The following is a 19,638-nucleotide window of genomic DNA, read 5'->3' on the forward strand; positions in this document are numbered from 1 at the left end:
TTCTCTACTCTCCTCTTATCTCCTCTTCCCTCAATCGCATACAAGATTTCTCCCTTGTATCCCCTCTACTCTGGAACTTTCTAACACAACATATCAGACTCTCGCCTACTGTGGAAACCGTCAATAGGAACCTGAAGATTTACCTCTTCCAACAAGCCTACAACCTGCAGTAACCCTCATTCCACTATACTGCTGCACGACCAGCTCTATCCTCACCTACTGTATCCTCACCCATCCCTTGTAGACTGAGCCCTCACGGGTAGGGTCCTCTCTCCTCCTGTATTAGAAGAGAAACTGCATGTGTGAATGAGTCAATGTGGGGACTCTGGTTGGATATTCCCTATATGTCTTTTTACATACTGATAAGAGGGATCCTTTTGGTGAAGAGTATGAGGGGGATTTAATGTCATGCACATCAACTGTATCATATCTGAGATTACATTTCTCCTTCAAATTGTGCAGCTGTAGCAGGACACATGGCTCAGCAGGTGGTCCAGCCTCATCAGCTTTAAAAAAAAAAAAAAAAAAAAAAAAAACACCCCCAGCAATTTAACTTGTACCAAGGATCTCCATACAGGATTACTCCCTGGGGTCCACACTGTGTAACTGCTTCATTCTAACTTCCCAGATGAGGGTTTCATGATTTTTAAGGAGAATATGAAGTTATGGTACTTCTTACATGTACAACAGTTATATTTTTGATATCTCTGAAACGGCCTGACAGAGTCCCAATCCGCTCTATCACCCCAGAGTGGGGAGATACACAGAACAGCTAGCAGAAGCCAGGTAGAAAAGCAGTGTCTTGTCTCCAAGCATAACAGGAGCCCAGCCGGATTGCTTGGCACCAAAACTGCCGCCCTCTCTCACTCCCTGTGCCTCCCTGCGGCTTTATGGAGAAGGGGCTGTCTGTGTAAAATTATGCTAAGCTGACCTTGTGTGTCTTGCGGAATGTCACATTGGTGAAAATGGGGAGACCGTACCATGTGATCCCTCTGACATAATAGTAACATCAGGTGGAGGTGTGGTTCATCACACTTTCTTTCTTTTAAACATTTCTTTATTGGGTTATATAACACAAATAAACAATAATATAAAACTACATAACAGGGTGTGTGTGTTTTTTCAATAGAATGTTATCAAAAGTTCTTTCATTAGGTCGTCACATAGTACATGTTAAGATTAATCATAGTAGAAAGTACAATCTTTCATTCCACAAGTTTGTCTTCATTTTCCTACTTTTTTATAAGAAAGGAGTCTAACCCAATGTGTACACACCTATAGATCTTAAATTATTACATTGATGTAGAGAGACGGATAGAAAAAGTAGGGTGGGGAAAATCAGATGAAGGAGAGGAGGTAGGGGAGGGCAGGGGAGTACTCCATGTAAGAATGGATATTGGTATAGGTGGTTAGTGCCTTACAGCGTCATGAGACCTATGTAACAAGCATTAATCTCTCATGAAAGCCTGTTAGTTTTTAGGGTGGACGCCAGATCTTCATTCAGTCGCTGTGTGAGACTGCTGACTCATCATCCTTAAGTATTCTTCCGATTCTCTATACAGAACCCATGGCTTCCATGTTACCCCAAACCTGTCTCTTGAGAAGTTTGTGAAAGCTCCAATTTCCTCTACATAATAAAGATGATCAACTTTTTGGAGCCAATCAACAACGCTCGGGCTACTCTGAGAGCACCATTTTGTGGAAATAATTACTTTGGCCACTGCTAATAAAAATAAGAGTAGTGATTTGAACTTAGTCTGTGAAATATCGCTAGACCAGTTCAGAAAGATGAGGTTCGGCCGTGGGGGGTTTGAAAGTTTGCACAACTTGGTAATAATTTTCAAAACACTATTCCAAAACGGTCTAATCTTATCACGACCACCAAATGTTCAGGAACTCCCCTTTATCTTTATTACATCTCCAACAGGCTGGGGGTATGTCATCAAACTTTCTATTATGCGTCCTCTTACAGTTAGGCCTTGAAGTAATAAAAAAAAGAAGGAATAATTGAAATTAGAATCCTATGACAGAACAGTGAATGAGATTCAACTCTTGGTTAGATGAATATTGTCACTGGTGAAGTCACACATAGTCCAGAGTAACTCTGCTGCCCCATTAGTGAGTGGGTCGTGTATCCCACAGGGATTTCATCTGGATCACGTATTTTGTAGATTTAGATGGAAACCCCGATGTCTGTGCTCAGTATAGCGCACAAAATAAATGTAAACTGATCCCAAATGTTTTGTACCTTAAAATGCCACCAATAAACGCTTCTACTCAACCCACAAAAAACAAACCCCCACTCTGATCCATCATCTGTTAACAGAAATATAGGGGGTGTCCATGTTACTCTGGAAAAGTGAGATGGCTTCCACCAAAAGAAATTAAGCGAAATCTGTGCTCACAAATCCAAATATCCCCTTCCTTCTAAGCTCAACAGTGTCTAAGCCACAGTTAGTATTCACTTGGCATTACTGCAGTGAGGAGAGCCCACTAAATTTATAGGGTGTGTGGCTCTAGAAGCACGAGCTGGGAACAACATACGGACACTACAATGTCATATTTGCATCTTCATTCTGCAACATTCATTGCTGCTTGTTTCTTGAAAACACCAATGGAATCCAAATCATCAATACACCCATAGATGAATTTCCAGAAGGGTGTAATTTTAAAATTGGGGTCATTTGAGGGGTGGTTTTGCTCTTCTGGCAACTACGGGCACTGCAAACAGTCTGCAAGCTATTCTAGGAAATTCTGCACTGCAAGGGTCAGATAGCGCGCCTTCCCTCTCGGGTTTGAAGTGAGACCAAACAGTACAGTACATCTGCATGTGGGGTATTGCCATATTCACAAGAAATTGTCACAAATTGTGGTCACGTATACCCGTTTCCCAAACATTTAAAATTTAATAACATTTTAGTGGTAAAAATATAATATTTTTTTTCACCTCCCAATGGTATAACATTTAGTGAAACACTGGTGTCAGTATGCTCACACACCACTAGATGATTTCATTAATAGGTGTAGTTTGTAAAACGAAGTAACTTATGGGGGGTCTGCGTCCTGACACCTCAAATTCTCTGTCAGAGTGACATGGCAGCTGTAAATCTGAGATTTCCATTGTGCCAGAAAAGCAGTTTCCAAATACATATATGGTGTATTGCCATACTCGGGAAAAATTGCATAACTAATTTTGTGGACAATTTTCTCCTATTAGCCCTTTTGAAAATTTGGGGCTAAAATAACATTTTTGTGGAAAAAATGAAATTTTACATTTTCACAGCCCAGTGTTAATCAATTCTGTGAAATACCTGTCTGTTTAAAATGCTCACTTCACCCCTAGAAGAATTCTCAAATAGGTGCAGTTTCCAAATTAGGGTCTTTTGTGGGGGTTTCTTCTGTTATGGGCATCTCAGGAGCTCTATCAATGTGACATGGTTTCCACAATCTGTTCTAGAAAAACTTGTGCGCCATATGTTAAATTAAATGTGCTCCTTCCCATGCTGAGCCATGCTGTGCGTACTCAGGAGCAATTGCACAACAAATTGTGGTCCATTTTCTCCTGTTACCTTTTGTGAACAATAAAAATTTGGGGCTAAAACATTTTTTTGGGGAAAAAATTTAATTTTTATTTTTCATAGCGCAACATAATAAAATCTTGTGAAGCACCTGTGGGTTCAAAATGGGGTCAATTCTAGGGTTTTTCGGTGTTTAGACACATCAGGCGCTCTGCAAATGCGATATGGCGTCTATCTATTCCAGCCAATTTTGCGTTTCAAAAAGTCAAATGATGCTCCTTCCCTTCCAAACACTGTCTTTCACTCAAATAGTACTTTTTCACCACATACGAGGTATCTATTTACTCAGGGGAAATTTCACAACAAATTGTATGGTCCATGACTGCAGTATTTTAGAGGCTTCCCTCCAACTTTCCCTTTTAACCCCTTAGTGACAGAGCCAAATTTTTGAAATCTGACCAGTGTCACTTTGTGGTAATCACTCTGGAACGCTTCAACAAATCCCAGTGATTTTGAGACTTTTTTTTCGTGACACATTATACTTTATGATAATGGTAAATTTGTGTTTATTTATAAAAAATATCAGAAATTTGAAAAAAATGTTAAAAAATTTGCAATTTTCAAACTTTGAGTGATTATCCCTTTAATCCCGATAGTCATACCACAGCAAAACATTAATAAATAACATTTCCCACACGTCTGCTTTACATCAGCACCATTTGCAAAACGTTATTTTATTTTGTTAACATTTTAGGAGGTTTAAAAATGTAGCAACAATTTAAATTTTTTTCAAGGAAATTTGGGGGTCCTATATAAAGGGAAATCCCCACTAGTGATAGCATTTTAAAAACAGCACCCCCTGACATATTGAAAACTGCAGTCAGGTAGTTGGTTAACCCTTCAGGTGATTTTCAGGAATTAATGCAAAGTGGCATGAGAAAAATTTAAATGTGTATTTTTACCACCTAAATGTCACTAACTTCTGAACAGAATACTATAGCCATCAGACTCTAAGGCCGCTATTTGGTAGTTAATTGCTATGACAAACATCAGGACCACGCAATCATGATCTGAGACCACCAATTGGGATAAAGAGGAAGCCCCCCCACTCTGATAACCATTTATAATGATGTAGTCACTACTGACAGCAGCATCTAAGGGGTTAAATACATTTGGACAATACAAACACTGATCATGGCTGATACAGCAAGTTGTCAGCTATAGTGTACAGCTGACAGCTGCTGGATTGTCACCTGTATGGGGATATAAGTCTCTTATATCTCAGGTCAGTTAAAAGGCGTATTGGCGGTCACTAAGGGGTTAAACATCCCCCCAGAGGCGTAGCTAGGGCTTTGCTTCAGGGGGGAGTGAAACCGGTGAAACTGGCCCCTAACCAGATAACCTTTATTACAACTGGGTGACACACCCTAATAGTGGATGTAGGAGAACCTCAGCAAATGATTGCACTGTAGATATATCTACTAATAAATAATCTCTATATAAAAACCAACATGGATATTAACCCCTTATGGTCAGTGGTAAATACCAGTCCTACGGAACATATAAGAGATTACTGCACAGTTCTAGATGGTGACTTACAGAGAATGTTCTTTCTGATGCAATCATTCACTTTTCCCATCTTTTCCATCTGGCCCAGACCGACATGACAACTTCTTCCAGCCAGGACTCGGCTGCAGAGATTACAACAAAGATGCATTTCACGTCTCATATTTTCAGCACTGTCCACATCTATCCCCAACCTGCACAAACTCCTTTTCCTGCTGATACCCCAATGCTGAGCCACTTCACCTACTGTGTGGTACTCTGTGCCCTCTAAATTCTAAAGCAACCCTCTAGAATATAGTAATGCCGGATGCAAATGCCCTAGAAAACGGTGCCCACATTTTGTCCCCTAGAAAGTAATAATGCTCTGTGTGCCCCTTTGACAGTCACAGTAACCTGAGTTCCTCTATAACAAGAAGTTCCTACTTTAGTCTAAGTTCACATTTGCGTTGTGCGCCGCAGCGTCGTCGCCGCAACGCACAACGCAAACAAAAACGCACCAAAACGCATGTACAACGCAGCGTTTTGCGCCGCATGCGTTCAACGCATGCGTCGCAAAACGCTGCGGGTTTTTGAAACGCAGTTGCGTTTTTACCAAAAAACGCAGCGTTTTTAGACGCATGCGTTTTTAGTGCAGTGAGTCATTCATCATCCCCCACCCACAATAAAAAGTGTCTACACAATAGATAAAGAACCACCAATGGCTAGAAGAGGGTTGGTGTTAACAAATGTGTATATACCCTGGCAGAGATGAATTCCTCCCATTTTGCTGGTATTTATGATGGAGCGAACCATGAACAGTATCTACATGGATATGGAGATGGAATTTGCCTTGGCTCATGCCTATGCTGTTGCCTGTTTTAATAAAAGGGAAAGGGAAAAACGGAGATGGAGTCGTCGCCGCTTTTGGATCCACCCTATAGTTGAAGTCCGTGAGAGTCGTGGAGCATACCATTGCTTGTTTGGCGAACTGAATGACAACCGGGAAAAATATTTCGAATATACCCGGATGTCACAGGAGAGCTTCCGCTATCTTCTGCGTCGGGTGGAAGGATCCATTAGCAGGCAGGACACGCAGCTCCGGAGAGCTATTTCCGCAGAGGAACGGCTGCTGGTGACTCTACGGTACGTTGCTGTTTGAATGACTGTGATATGTATTTACTTTTTATTTTATTTTATTAATTTTTTTCAATTGTAATGGTCAATGTACTTTTATAAATTATAATGTGCTTTATTCTAAATTTCTTTATCTTCTTTGCAGTTTCCTGGCTACCGGAGAAACGTTGAGGTCACTTCATTTTCAATTCCGGATTGGAGTCTCCACACTTTCAGGAATTATTGCAGAGACATGCCGCGCTTTGTGGGATAATCTCCGGGAGGAATATTTACCTGTCCCTACAAGTGCAATCTGGGAGGCCAACGCACAGAAATTCAACCAAGTGTGTAATTTTCCAAACTGTATTGGCGCTGTCGATGGAAAGCACATTCGGATTACCAAGCCTGCGAAAAGTGGATCCCTTTTCTACAATTATAAAAAATACTTTTCAACTGTTCTCATGGCAATTGCCGGTGCGGACTGCCGTTTTCTCGCAGTGGACATTGGTGCATTTGGGCGTGCAAATGACTCGCGCACATTTACAGTGGGGCAAAAAAGTATTTAGTCAGTCAGCAATAGTGCAAGTTCCACCACTTAAAAAGATGAGAGGCATCTGTAATTTACATCATAGTATAATAGCTATAATTTGTAAAGCGCTGCGGAATATGTTGGCGCTATATAAATAAAAATTATTATTATTATTATTATTATTATCATAGGTAGACCTCAACTATGGGAGACAAACTGAGAAAAAAAAATCCAGAAAATCATATTGTCTGTTTTTTTAACAATTTATTTGCATATTATGGTGGAAAATAAGTATTTGGTCAGAAACAAAATTTCATTTCAATACTTTGTAATATATCCTTTGTTGGCAATGACAGAGGTCAAACGTTTTCTGTAAGTCTTCACAAGGTTGCCACACACTGTTGTTGGTATGTTGGCCCATTCCTCCATGCAGATCTCCTCTAGGGCAGTGATGTTTTTGGCTTTTCGCTTGGCAACATGGAATTTCAACTCCCTCCAAAGGTTTTCTATAGGGTTGAGATCTGGAGACTGGCTAGGCCACTCCAGGACCTTGAAATGCTTCTTACGAAGCCACTCCTTCGTTGCCCTGGCAGTGTGCTTTGGATCATTGTCATGTTGAAAGACCCAGCCACGTTTCATCTTCAATGCCCTTGCTGATGGAAGGAGGTTTGCACTCAAAATCTCACGATACATGGCCCCATTCATTCTTTCATGTACCCGGATCAGTCGTCCTGGCCCCTTTGCAGAGAAACAGCCCCAAAGCATGATGTTTCCACCACCATGCTTTACAGCAGGTATGGTGTTTGATGGATGCAACTCAGTTCTCTTTTTCCTCCAAACACGACAAGTTGTGTTTCTACCAAACAGTTCCAGTTTGGTATCATCAGACCATAGGACATTCTCCCAAAACTCCTCTGGATCATCCAAATGCTCTCTAGCAAACTTCAGACGGGCCCAGACATGTACTGGCTTAAGCAGTGGGACACGTCTGGCACTGCAGGATCTGAGTCCATGGTGACGTAGTGTGTTACTTATGGTAGGCCTTGTTACATTGGTCCCAGCTCTCTGCAGTTCATTCACTAGGTCCCCCCGCGTGGTTCTTGGATTTTTGCTCACCGTTCTTGTGATCATTCTGACCCCACGGGGTGGGATTTTGCGTGGAGCCCCAGATCGAGGGAGATTATCAGTGGTCTTGTATGTCATCCATTTTCTAATTATTGCTCCCACTGTTGATTTCTTCACTCCAACCTGGTTGGCTATTGCAGATTCAGGCTTCCCAGCCTGGTGCAGGGCTACAATTTTGTTTCTGGTGTCCTTTGACAGCTCTTTGGTCTTCACCATAGTGGAGTTTGGAGTCAGACTGTTTGAGGGTGTGCACAGGTGTCTTTATATACTGATAACAAGTTTAAACAGGTGCCATTACTACAGGTAATGAGTGGAGGAAAGAGGAGACTCTTAAAGAAGAAGTTACAGGTCTGTGAGAGCCAGAAATCTTGATTGTTTGTTTCTGACCAAATACTTATTTTCCACCATAATATGCAAATAAATTGTTAAAAAAACAGACACTGTGATTTTCTGGATTTTTTTTTCTCAGTTTGTCTCCCATAGTTGAGGTCTACCTATGATATAAATTACAGACGCCTCTCATCTTTTTAAGTGGTGGAACTTGCACTATTGCTGACTGACTAAATAATTTTTTGCCCCACTGTAAAGAGTCGGATATGGGCCAAAAGTTATATGGAAACAATTTTAATTTCCCACAGCCACGACCTCTTCCCCACACCGAAGGCCCTGCGATGCCATTTGTTGTGGTAGGGGATGAGGCATTCCAAATGTCTGCCAACCTATTGAAACCCTACTCCAGTCGGGGCTTGGACCATACAAAAAGGGTTTTCAATTACAGACTGTCCAGGGCCAGAAGGACTGTGGAGTGCGCCTTTGGCATCCTTGTTTCCAAATGGCGGATATTGGGATCGGCCATTAATCTTAAAATTGAAACAGTGGATGAGGTGGTGAAGGCTTGTGTGGTTCTCCACAATTTCATTATGGCCAAAGAGAGAATAAATGTTGAACTGGATGAACCCATAGCCAACCCCTTGCCCGATTACCATGATCATCCTCTGAGGACAAGTGTGGAAATTGCGCAGATGCGTGATCGTTTTGCGGCCTATTTTGTGTCAGATGTTGGCCGTGTGTCATGGCAAGATCAAATGGTGTAGTAATGTTACTTTTGGACTGTCTTCTGATTGTAACTACACCAATAATACCTCTACTGTGACAGTTAGAAATATATTAAAAAAAAATAATTTTCCGTTAAATGTGCAATAAAAGTTCCATTTAGGTTGGTTTGGTATATGTCAAATTGTGCATCTAAGTATAGTTCACAAATTTAATGTTCCTATAAAAACTTGAACCTGTTGTTTTTAAAATATTAAATAAAAAAGTTTTTAAATTCTATACCGATTCAAATACAATTTTTATACCATAATATTACATATACTTGTTTGTCTGATCGACCTGTATCTTTGTGTTTTACCTGATAAGCAACGATAACAGCGATGTTTTCCAATTGAAACCAGGGTAAATATCTGAAGCGTGGCCCTGCGCTTATCAACATGATGTACGTGGGCCTCTGCATCGTTGTTCGCTGGAGAGATGTCTGTGACAGCTCTCCAGGGACCAACCAGCGGACGCTGCAGTGATCTGCATCATTGTCTGTTTCGCTGCTGCATTAAGTGTGAACACCTCATACAGCAATGAGAGACACCCAAAAAAAGGCAAACTAAAAATTGAAAAAATAGTGTCTGACATTGCATATATGAGGTGTTTGAAGCACAAAATATGTGTAGACAGCACATGGCGTGATTTGCCGAGATAAATTATGGAAAATAATAGCATAAATAATAACAAATAGTGTTTTTTTTAAATAAAATTTTTTATTGGGGGAAAACAGAAAACAAAAAGGGTTCTTAAACTTAGGGGGTTTCCACCTGTGCCACCAGGGGGGAATGGTAGGTGTCTTCTCTGGAATAGTGAGAGCAATGGGAGGATGATGGAGAAGATGACGATGATGGCGAAGATGAGGATACATAGTCAAGTAGACTTGATGGGAGATCCAAACCCTCCCCAGGGTATACTGGGGAGGAAACCGCCACCTCTGTAGGGGAGGGAGGAGGCAACACAAGCCTTGTTTGGCCCTGGCTGCTCCTACTGCGACTCGAGCCCCTACGGACAGTTGGTGTTGTCACTGGAACAGCAACCAGAGCCTCTGTGTGTGCCCGTCTGTGTTTCCTCTTTTTTTTTTTTTTTTTTTTTTGGGTCCTGTGGCAGGTTCCCCAGCATGATGACGCCTACGGGAGGATGAAGGCATGGCAGGAGCAGGAGTCGGCGGCACTATGTTATGGTGCCTGTGGTGGCGTCGCTCGGCACGTGGACCACGGTGGGGTGGCTGGAGTGGCTCTCCAGCAGGAGTGGGAGTCATGCTTGCCAGCGACGGCACTACTGCCATTGTCGCTGACTGCATGACCCCAGCCTGCTGGAGAGCCCTCACGTAGGAAGTGTTGCAGGACTGCATCACTGAAATCTGTAGTTCCGGCGTAAGGTGTTCCACCATGCCCTTAGCAATGGTACTAAAAAAATGTTTTGCCGGATTTGAGAGCTCGGTTTCAATTGTTTCAAGGCGCCGGTCGATATTGGACAGACGAGTGTCCATGTTATCGCTCAACGCCTTGAAACAGTTCTGGAAAACCGTGCTCAAATGCAAAAATTCGGGCATGGTTGGCCTGTCCGAGGCCCGCTGGCGCTGTCGGGAATACCCAAACGAAGGTGCGCCAGAGGCCTCGGCCAGGGGAACACCTGATGTACCGGCTGCCGGTTCACCAGATGGTGGTGCAAGCCTGCTGTCGCTGTGGGAGGGCTGTGATGGATCAGATGGCGATTCATGAAGGACCGCTTCTGCGGGGCGAGCTCTCTCGAGGGTGCTGCTGTGTGTCCTGTGAAAAGATAATGAAAAAATTAGTCTTCAATGAATAACCTCTCCCATACGCCAACTCCTGGAATAAAAATAGCATTACATTACACAATAATACAAATCCTCGGTCTCACAGTCTGTGTGGCCAATAATTAATTTCTGATTGTTATCGCCAGCTGACCGTTAGGGCCGACGATAACAATCATGAACATTCCCGCTGTCAAAGCATTTTGACCGTATACCACTGTGGGTATAAAAATTTTGTAATCGAAAACTTTCTGCCTATGCCACAAAAATAGTTGAAAATTTAATGTCAAGATAAAAAATTAAATTAAAAAAAAACCAGTGATTTCACTGATCTGATTGCAGGAACGACCATGATGTTAGGATCATGTGATCGAGACTTCATCATTATTCCTGCAATCAGAACTACCCTGACTCAGAACTTAACCTGTCATGGACTACAAGGACTCACGCTTAACCCAAAAAATTAACTAATGGCCTATATAGCATTTTAATAGGGATACATTTACGTGGATGGCCAATATGTTACGCTGACTACATGGATGGGCAATACGTATGTGCCTGGGAAATATACTATGTGGATACGTGGCTAGAACGTGTGCTATGTGGCTGCGATATTGTTACCTGCCAATATACTATGTGGATGCACAATGTACGTGGCTGGGCAATGTACTATGTGTTTGTGCAGTAGGCTATGTGGCTGGGCACTGTAATGGGGCTGTGCAATATGTTTTGTGGACAAAATACTTACTGACGGCGGCCAAGGACTGGTCTTAAGAACTGTAAACATTTTGAATATTTATAGGGCACAGACTTGGCCGCAGCAGCACCACTCTTCGAGCGCTCCTCCTCTGCCCGTAGCCCCTTATTGAAACTGTCCTTGATGGATCGCCATCTGATCCTCAACCTTTTAACTGTGAATGCAAAGGAAAAAAAAGGTTACATATGTAGCATTTGAAATGGATAAAACAACCGTGTGCGATGCAAAACTTTAGGCGTTTATTGCATCACACACGGTTGTGTTTATCCTGGAAAGATGGTGGGTCATAGCAACGTATCTGCACGGCGTATCAGCAATACTCACCAAAGTTGGCTTTGTCCTTTGCAGGAGCTATGTCAAAGCCCTCCCACAGCGACTTTGCCACCTCTACCCACAAACGCCTCAACACCACCTGGTCCATGTGCCGGGAGTCACGGCTGTCCCACAACGGGCCACGCTCCTGGATGCTTGATATGAGGAGCTCCACATCAATGACTCCATGGTCCCGTTGTGAAACCTAGAAAAATTACAAACAGAAAAGGTTACAAATATGCAAATATTAACAAACACCAGCACCTGTCATGATATGTACCTTGGCCCTATCCTTTGTCATTTGATATATGTATATTGATGGTTTCTACACCTGTATTTTTGAATGTTTTGGTTGTTTCACCTTTGTTACCTTCCCCCAATACTTGCTACCCTGAAAAGTTTGAATGTAAGCTTACTAAACATCCCTAGTGAAAGCAGGATGCTAATCAACAAAAAAAAAGAAATTGTTTAAAAAAAATACTCACTCGCCGTGCTGACGCCACACCTTGGCCCTGACCTCTCTGCTCCCGCTGACTTCCTTCACCCTCACTTGAAGAAGCCTGTAAAAATTGTATAAAGAAATTATTTTAAAAACTACAAATGACTGCGAATAGTAAGGAAATTGACATAATTACTCACCACGCTCCCCTGCGCCGATTGGCTCGATTCTGACACAGTGGCCATTCTAGCACGTTTGTTCTGGCATGAAAAAATGAAAAAAAAAAATCAAAACTAAACCTAAATATGGCACATACAATAAAATATGCCCTAAATTTTTTACAACAACCACAATTTACTTTTGACTGATCGGACAAAGCAAAAATAAGAAAGCGACACCACAACGCCATACATTGCAAGAGAAGACAATCAATAGAAGAAACTATACAAGAATAGACCCAAACCAAAAAGCAAAAATAGACACCTATGTCCAAAAATGGACATATCAAAACTTTCGGAAAAAACATTACAGGCACAAAAATACAATGAAAGAGCAAAATAATGAACGCAATACTTTACAATTGCAACAAGACATGATCCTAAAAAACAACATCTTGTGACATCTAACCACAGAAAGACAAAAGGCAATAAAAACCATTCTAGATAACAAGCAATAAACATTACGGGACAACCGCTGTAAAAATATACAGCAACCCAAAGATAAACCATAGCCAAATAGAAAAGAAAACACATGGAATTTTTAAAAAAGGCCACCACCAAAAATAATATAAACAAATAAAAATTATACTACACACTTCGCAATGCAATCAGTCAATGAAGGAACATATATGCCATACGGAAAACGACGTAAAAACATCAGCGATATTTTTTAAAATAAAGAGAAAGTACAATTGAAACTATAATGGCATAGCAGCAGCACGGAACTATACAATACAAAGACATCATAAATGTTGCCCCCCCACCAGCAAAAAAATACACTCAAGGAAAGAAAAAATAAAGCCAACAGCATAATCCAAAACACAGCAAGACATGAGCCAAGAAAATGCCACACAGTTACCACCAACAATAGAAACTAGAAAAACATGCACCAGAAATTTTACAAGACAAAATGAGCAAAAATCAATACATTGAACAACCACATGACACAAGAACAAAACACATAACCAAACACAAACTAACGTAAAAAAAAAAATAAAAGAAAAAAAAACAAAAGAAAATAAATGCAATCCTATTAACCCAGAAGAACATCAGAACCAGAAAAACAATTTTTCAATAACAACCCATAACCGTAATAGCACAGACCAAACATTACAAAAATATAGACAAATCAAGAAATAAAACACAGAATACAAAATGTGCAAAGAGAAATATATACTTACAAGTTTGGAAAGCAGATTCTCCTCTCAGTCTTGTCTTGTGTGATGACTTGTGAAAGACAATGGCAAACCCCTCGTTTCTTTATATATATAGGTTGTTTTTTTTGTGTCTAGACAAAGTCTAGACAATGTTTTGCATTTTTTATTGGAAAACGCATGCGTCGTACAACGCACCACGACGCAAGTACTTGCGTCGTCTGCGTTGTCAATACAAGTCAATGGGAAAAAAGGCGCATCGACGACGCAAACACGACGCATGCGTTTTTTAAAAGGTCAACGCCGCCAGAAAAATGCAACATGTTGCGTTTGCCGCGCCCAGACAGGTGCGCCCTAACGCCGCATGCGGCGTAAAACGCAACACAACGCATGCACATGCGGCCCCATGCGGCGCCAATGTTAAAGATAGGGCCGCACGACGCATGCGTTTTGTTGCGGCGGCGACGCTGCGGCGCAAACCGCAAATGTGAACGTACCCTTACATATACTGTAATAATGTCTTGAGTCTCCCCCCTATACAGCTCACCTATACACAGTATGATACTCTTATACACAGTATAATGCCACCTCACAGTATATATACTGACCTCTTATTAGTATAATGCACTATGTAGTATAATGCACTCCCCATAGGCAGACTCTATATAGTGTAATGCACGCCCCATAGGCAGACTCTATATAGTATAATTCACTCCCCATAGGCAGACTCTATATAGTATAATTCACTCCCCATAGGCAGACTCTATATAGTATAATTCACTCCCCATAGGCAGACTCTATATAGTATAATTCACCCCCCCCCATAGGCAGACTTTATATGGTATGATGCACCCCCATAGGCAGTCTCTATATAGTATAATGCAGCCCCTCATAGGCAGACTATATGGAATAATGCAGCCCCCCAATAGGCAGACTCTATAGTATAATGCAGCCCCCCAGAGGCAGACTCTATATTGTATAAGGGTATGTGCACACATTGCGGATTCCATTGCAGATGTTTCTGAGCGGATTCTGCTGAATCCGCAGGTAAAACTGGACATTATTTGGACACCTCTGCTGGATGCTATCCATTTTTCAAGGAAAAGTTTGATTGATAGTCTGAATGAGACTGAATACTTTCTTTTTTCATTTAATATTCTTGTTCTGCATATTTCCCCCTCTCAATTCTATATTATTTAACATTTCTACAATTCTAAACTTAGTCTACCTTACGTTCGCTGTCACAGCTTTAGTTCAATGGACTGTTATAGTCTTTTCCCATTTATCATGCCAAGCCAGGTTATTAAAAAAAGAATGAGAATGGAAGATAAAATTTGAGAACTGAAAAAAACATACTATTAAACTATATCCTTATTTATTTAAAATTACTTATATTTTTCTTCTCATTAGGAAAAGAATGACATTGTACTGTTCTGAATAATTTTTTTTCTTCAAATTTTTTTTTTACAGGTACTTATTTGTATTACAGCTTAGACAAGACATCTTATCGGGAAAGTAAGTAACTTTTTAGACTGTTTTGTAATATTAAATGCGTATGTAATGATCAGGCCATGCATTCCCTGCTATCCACCCCCATGCGGTGTCCGCAGCCGAAGGAATTATTACACACACTGGTCTCGGGGATAACAGTTGCTTTTACTTCAGCAGGAATGGGAAATGTAAATTGGAACAAATAAGAAACAGTCTCGTGTGAGTAGTCCATGGCGAATACAGTTCACACGTAGATGCGGACACAGAATTTAGGTTCCGGAGCTTTAAGAACCTGTATTAGTTAGAAGCGGTACTTGCAGGTAACTAAAAGAGGGTTCAAAGTCTTTTGGGGCATATAAGTAGTAGAGGAAATATATAGTAAGGGTATTTACAGACCTGGTGTCCTGTATCCATTTCACAGCTTGTCGCGGTCTGTGCAGAAATATACTTGAAGTAAATAATGGATAATTTGCTCTGAGGCGGGAGACCCTCAATTTCCACAACATGCGGGGCAATAGGTTCTTCTGTGCACTTCAGTGCGACCTAAGTCTTTAGGCATCTTGGATGTAGAAGCCAATGGAAAAATCCTAGGAATTAGGCCTGGCTGTAAGTCTTTAGATGAATAGCATGAAGAGAAGGATGAACTTCCAGGCATGGAGCCTGGAGGGGGTAAGGAGACCCCTCAACTGAGGTCTGCTCTGAGTCACATCTTGTACCAGACTCCCTGAGGACTTTTCAGATCTCCGTCTTGTCTAGACGGAGACTTGAGGTCGCTCCTCTTATTGAATCTTGGTGACAGGGTCACTGACCAATAGGATCTATACCCAATTCTGTGTGAGATCATACATTGTGAGAATAATATAAATCATACATTTCACCAGCAAATGGTGCTAGAACACAGCAAATGAGAAATACTACTGAGGAACACCTTGAAATAAAACACACATGAGAGTTGCATTGAGTCTAAAATGGAGGAGACTAGATATGGATAATTACAGCTCACTCACAAATGCAGGGAATTAATGTAGAGTGACAGCTAGAGAGTGAGCTGTAGTGTACAGTCATGGCCAAAATTTTTGAGAATGACACCACAATTATATTTTCACATGATCTGCTGCTGCTGGTTTTTTATTAGTGTTTGTCTGATGTTTATATCACATACAGAAATATAATTGCAATCATAATATGAGTACCAATAGGTTATATTGACAGTTAGAATGAGTTAATGCAGCAAGTCAATATTTGCAGTGTTGACTCTTCTTCTTCAAGACCTCTGCAATTCTCCCTGGCATGCTCTCAATCAACTTCTGGACCAAATCCTGACTGATAGCTGTCCATTCTTGCATAATCAATGCTTTGCATTTTGCCAGAATTTGTTGGTTTTTGTTTGTCCACCCGTCTCTTGATGATTGACCACAAGTTCTCAATGGGATTAAGATCTGGGGAGTTTCCAGGCCATGGACCCAAAATCTCTATGTTTTGTTCCATGAGCCATTTAGTTATCACCTTTGCTTTATGGCAAGGTGCTCCATCATGCTGGAAAAAGCATTGTTGGGTGCCAAACTTCTCTTGGACGGTTGGGAGAAGTTGCTCTTGGAGGACATTCTGGTACCATTCTTTATTCATGGCTGTGTTTTTAGGTAAGACTGTGAGTGAGCTGATTCCCTTGGCTGAGAAGCAACCCCACACATGAATGGTTTCAGGATGCTTTACAGTTGGCGTGAGACAAGACTGGTGGTATCGCTCACCTCTTCTTCTCCAAATAAGCTGTTTTCCAGATGTCCCAAACAATCAAAAAGGGGATTCATCAGAGAAAATTACTTGGCCCCAGTCCTCAGGAGTACACTCCCTGTACCTTTTGCAGAATATCAGTCGGTCCCTGATGTTTTTTCTGGAGAGAAGTGGCTTCTTTGCTGCCCTCCTTGAAACCAGGCCTTGCTCAAAGAGTCTCTGCCTCACAGTGCGTGCAGAAGCACTCACACCAGCCTGCTGCCATTCCTGAGCAAGCTCGGCACTGCTGGTAGTCCGATCCCGCAGCTGAAACAATTTTAAGATACGGTCCTGGCGCTTGCTGGTCTTTCCTGGGCGCCCTGGAGCCTTTTTGACAACAATGGAAGCTCTCTCCTTGAAGTTCTTGATGATGCGATAGATTGTTGACTGAGGTGCAATCTTTGTAGCTGCAATACTCTTCCCTGTTAGGCCATTGTTGTGCAGTGCAATGATGGCTGCATGTGTTTCTTTAGAGATAACCATGGTTAACTGAAGAGAAACAATGATACCAAGCACCAGCCTCCTTTTAAAGTGTCCAGTGATGTCATTCTTACTTAATCATGACTGATCACCAGCCCTGTCCTCATCAACACCCACACCTGTGTTAATTGATCAATCACTAAAACGATGTTAGCTGCTCCTTTTAAGGCAGGACTGCAATGATGTTGAAATGTGTTTTGGGGATTAAAGTTCATTTTCTGGGCAAATATTGACTTTGCAAGTACAGTCATTGCTGTTAAGCTGATCACTCTGACATTCAGGAGTATATGCAAATTGCCATTAGAAAAAATGAAGCAGTAGACTTTGGAAAAATTAATATTTGTCTCATTCTCAAAATTTTTGTCCATGACTGTACAGAAGCTACTCCCAGTCCAGAATTACTTAAAAGAATAAACACACACTCTGGATCTGGTCACTACACATATCTTATGCATATCTCATTGTGTGTCCTATCATTAGTGTTTGTCATAATCTAACCTGAAGTTCTTCCACACCAAAGTCATTCCTTTATATTGCACAGGAGAAGAGTCATGCTGAAACCGAAAAGGATTGTCAATATCCTTAGTTGGGTGCTTTATGAGAACTTTTCAGTCCAGAAACAGATAACACTTGAAGTAGAGAAACCGAAAATATGAGGACATGTCCTCCAATAATGAAGACAAGTGAGCAAAACATTCACTGCAGAACCATGGGTCTGCATTATTGGAGATCCTGTCTTTATATTTTTGGTTTTAGGACTGAGTAAAACCCTTGGACCCTTGGAATTTATACTACTCTGCTACCTGTGGTGGCGAGAGGGTGTGAGTTATCAACGTTATCAATATTGAATGGTCTTTGTTTCTTGACTGGAAAATCCACTAAGTTCTCATATTGCGCTTGCCTATTGATAAATGTGACCATTTTCTGCCTGACTAGTTTTTTGGGGTTTGCAGCAAGGAATACTTTACTATTGTATCCGTATTTACCTTGTGGATAAAAAGAGGGCCATCCCAAACTCTAATGCTTCTGCAAAACAAGACATTTTGTATGCTTTTAACACTTAATCCTTGAAATATATAGATATCCCTAACCATAGGTAATAACTCGTGGATTGTTGGAGGTCCACCTGCTCTGACTCCTAGTGATTCTGAGATTGGGACTCTGCTCCCACAAGAATGGGGCTTTCCACTCCCATACTGAAAGACATGAAAGTGCTCGTGCTTGGCCTCCGCTATATCCATTTTCTATGTGACTGCAGAGTACAGCACTTGGCTATTTCCATAGGCAATGAATACAGTGGAGGTCTCTAGCATGTGCATCTGCACTCCATTCAGTATGGGGCTGCGGAGCCCTGATCTCGAGATTGCTGGTGTGAGCGGTCAAACTCTGTGATCAGCAAGTTGTCACCTATCCAGCACCTGCTTAAAACACTTTATACAAGCTTGACTTAAGGAAATCTGTCAGTAGTATCAATCCACCCACCTAAGCGGTCTATCTCGAAATGTAGGTCACAGAAAGTTGAATAAAGTGATACCTTGATATCTACAATCCAATGTCTTAACAACTCATTTGCATGTAAGAAAACTTGATTTTTTTCTGGATTAAGATCTGTTTGTAGAACACTGTTCTGTATGAGAAACTGCCTCCAGAAACTTATTTAAAATCTATCTGGACTTTACCATTGTGAGACATGTAATAACTGACACTTTTCTCTGTTAGTTCTGGTCTCACTGGAAAGTGGTGTGTGTTTAATACAGTACAGTAGAGCTAACAGTACAGCAGAAGTGAATGTTGTCTCATTATACACATTTACAGCAGCCTGTGTTCTCTTAGTGGTGGCAGCTCTGCTGCACAGCTGTGTCTGATTGTAACTGGCTCAGTACAGCATAGTTGACATTTGTCTCAGTACAAACACAATATGAACTTCTGCAGTTTTCTCAAAGTGCTGTCAGTCCTGCTGTATTGCCTTCCCCCACACTGGCTGGCTGTGAGATAGAAGCTAGAACACTGTGAGAGGACAACTGCAAATGTTTTTGTAATGAGAGATACGTTGTAGACTGTGTGCGAGTATGAAAGCAAAGTGTCAGTCATTACATGTCACGGTGGTAACACCCTCATTAATTTAAAATCAGCTCTGGGGGCATATTCTTGGGGACATCAGTGTCCATCTTATAGATCTTAACAGCTCATTTCTACAAGGTAAATTATGGCTTTCTTTGGGATAGGACATCCGATCACAGATCATTCTACCCTGCTCTGCCAGTGAGCAGAGGAGAATGATGAGCGTTATATTAAAGTCTGAACGACAACAGGTG

At 41.3% G+C, this 19,638-nt stretch overlaps 2 protein-coding genes across 2 annotated transcripts in view; one reads left to right on the plus strand and one right to left on the minus strand.

Annotated features, from left to right (window-relative positions):
• Window positions 1-19,638, plus strand: part of EPB41L4B (erythrocyte membrane protein band 4.1 like 4B) — a 252,755-nt gene that overhangs the window by 139,020 nt on the left and 94,097 nt on the right. The window contains exon 5 of the mRNA XM_069730489.1: window positions 15,053-15,097. Coding sequence (XP_069586590.1) covers window positions 15,053-15,097 — 45 coding nt within the window. The remainder of the gene's footprint in view (window positions 1-15,052; window positions 15,098-19,638) is intronic.
• On the minus strand, window positions 9,762-11,972 carry LOC138642370 (uncharacterized). Its single transcript, XM_069730491.1, has 3 exons — window positions 11,784-11,972; window positions 11,451-11,613; window positions 9,762-10,697 (listed from the first exon to the last, which is right to left on the minus strand). Exons 1-3 carry the CDS (start codon window positions 11,878-11,880, stop codon window positions 9,950-9,952), a joined length of 1,008 nt encoding a protein of 335 aa, XP_069586592.1. The 5' UTR covers window positions 11,881-11,972; the 3' UTR covers window positions 9,762-9,949.

The sequence above is a fragment of the Ranitomeya imitator genome, chromosome 6, assembly GCF_032444005.1.
Source record: "Ranitomeya imitator isolate aRanImi1 chromosome 6, aRanImi1.pri, whole genome shotgun sequence".
Lineage (NCBI taxonomy): Eukaryota > Metazoa > Chordata > Amphibia > Anura > Dendrobatidae > Ranitomeya > Ranitomeya imitator.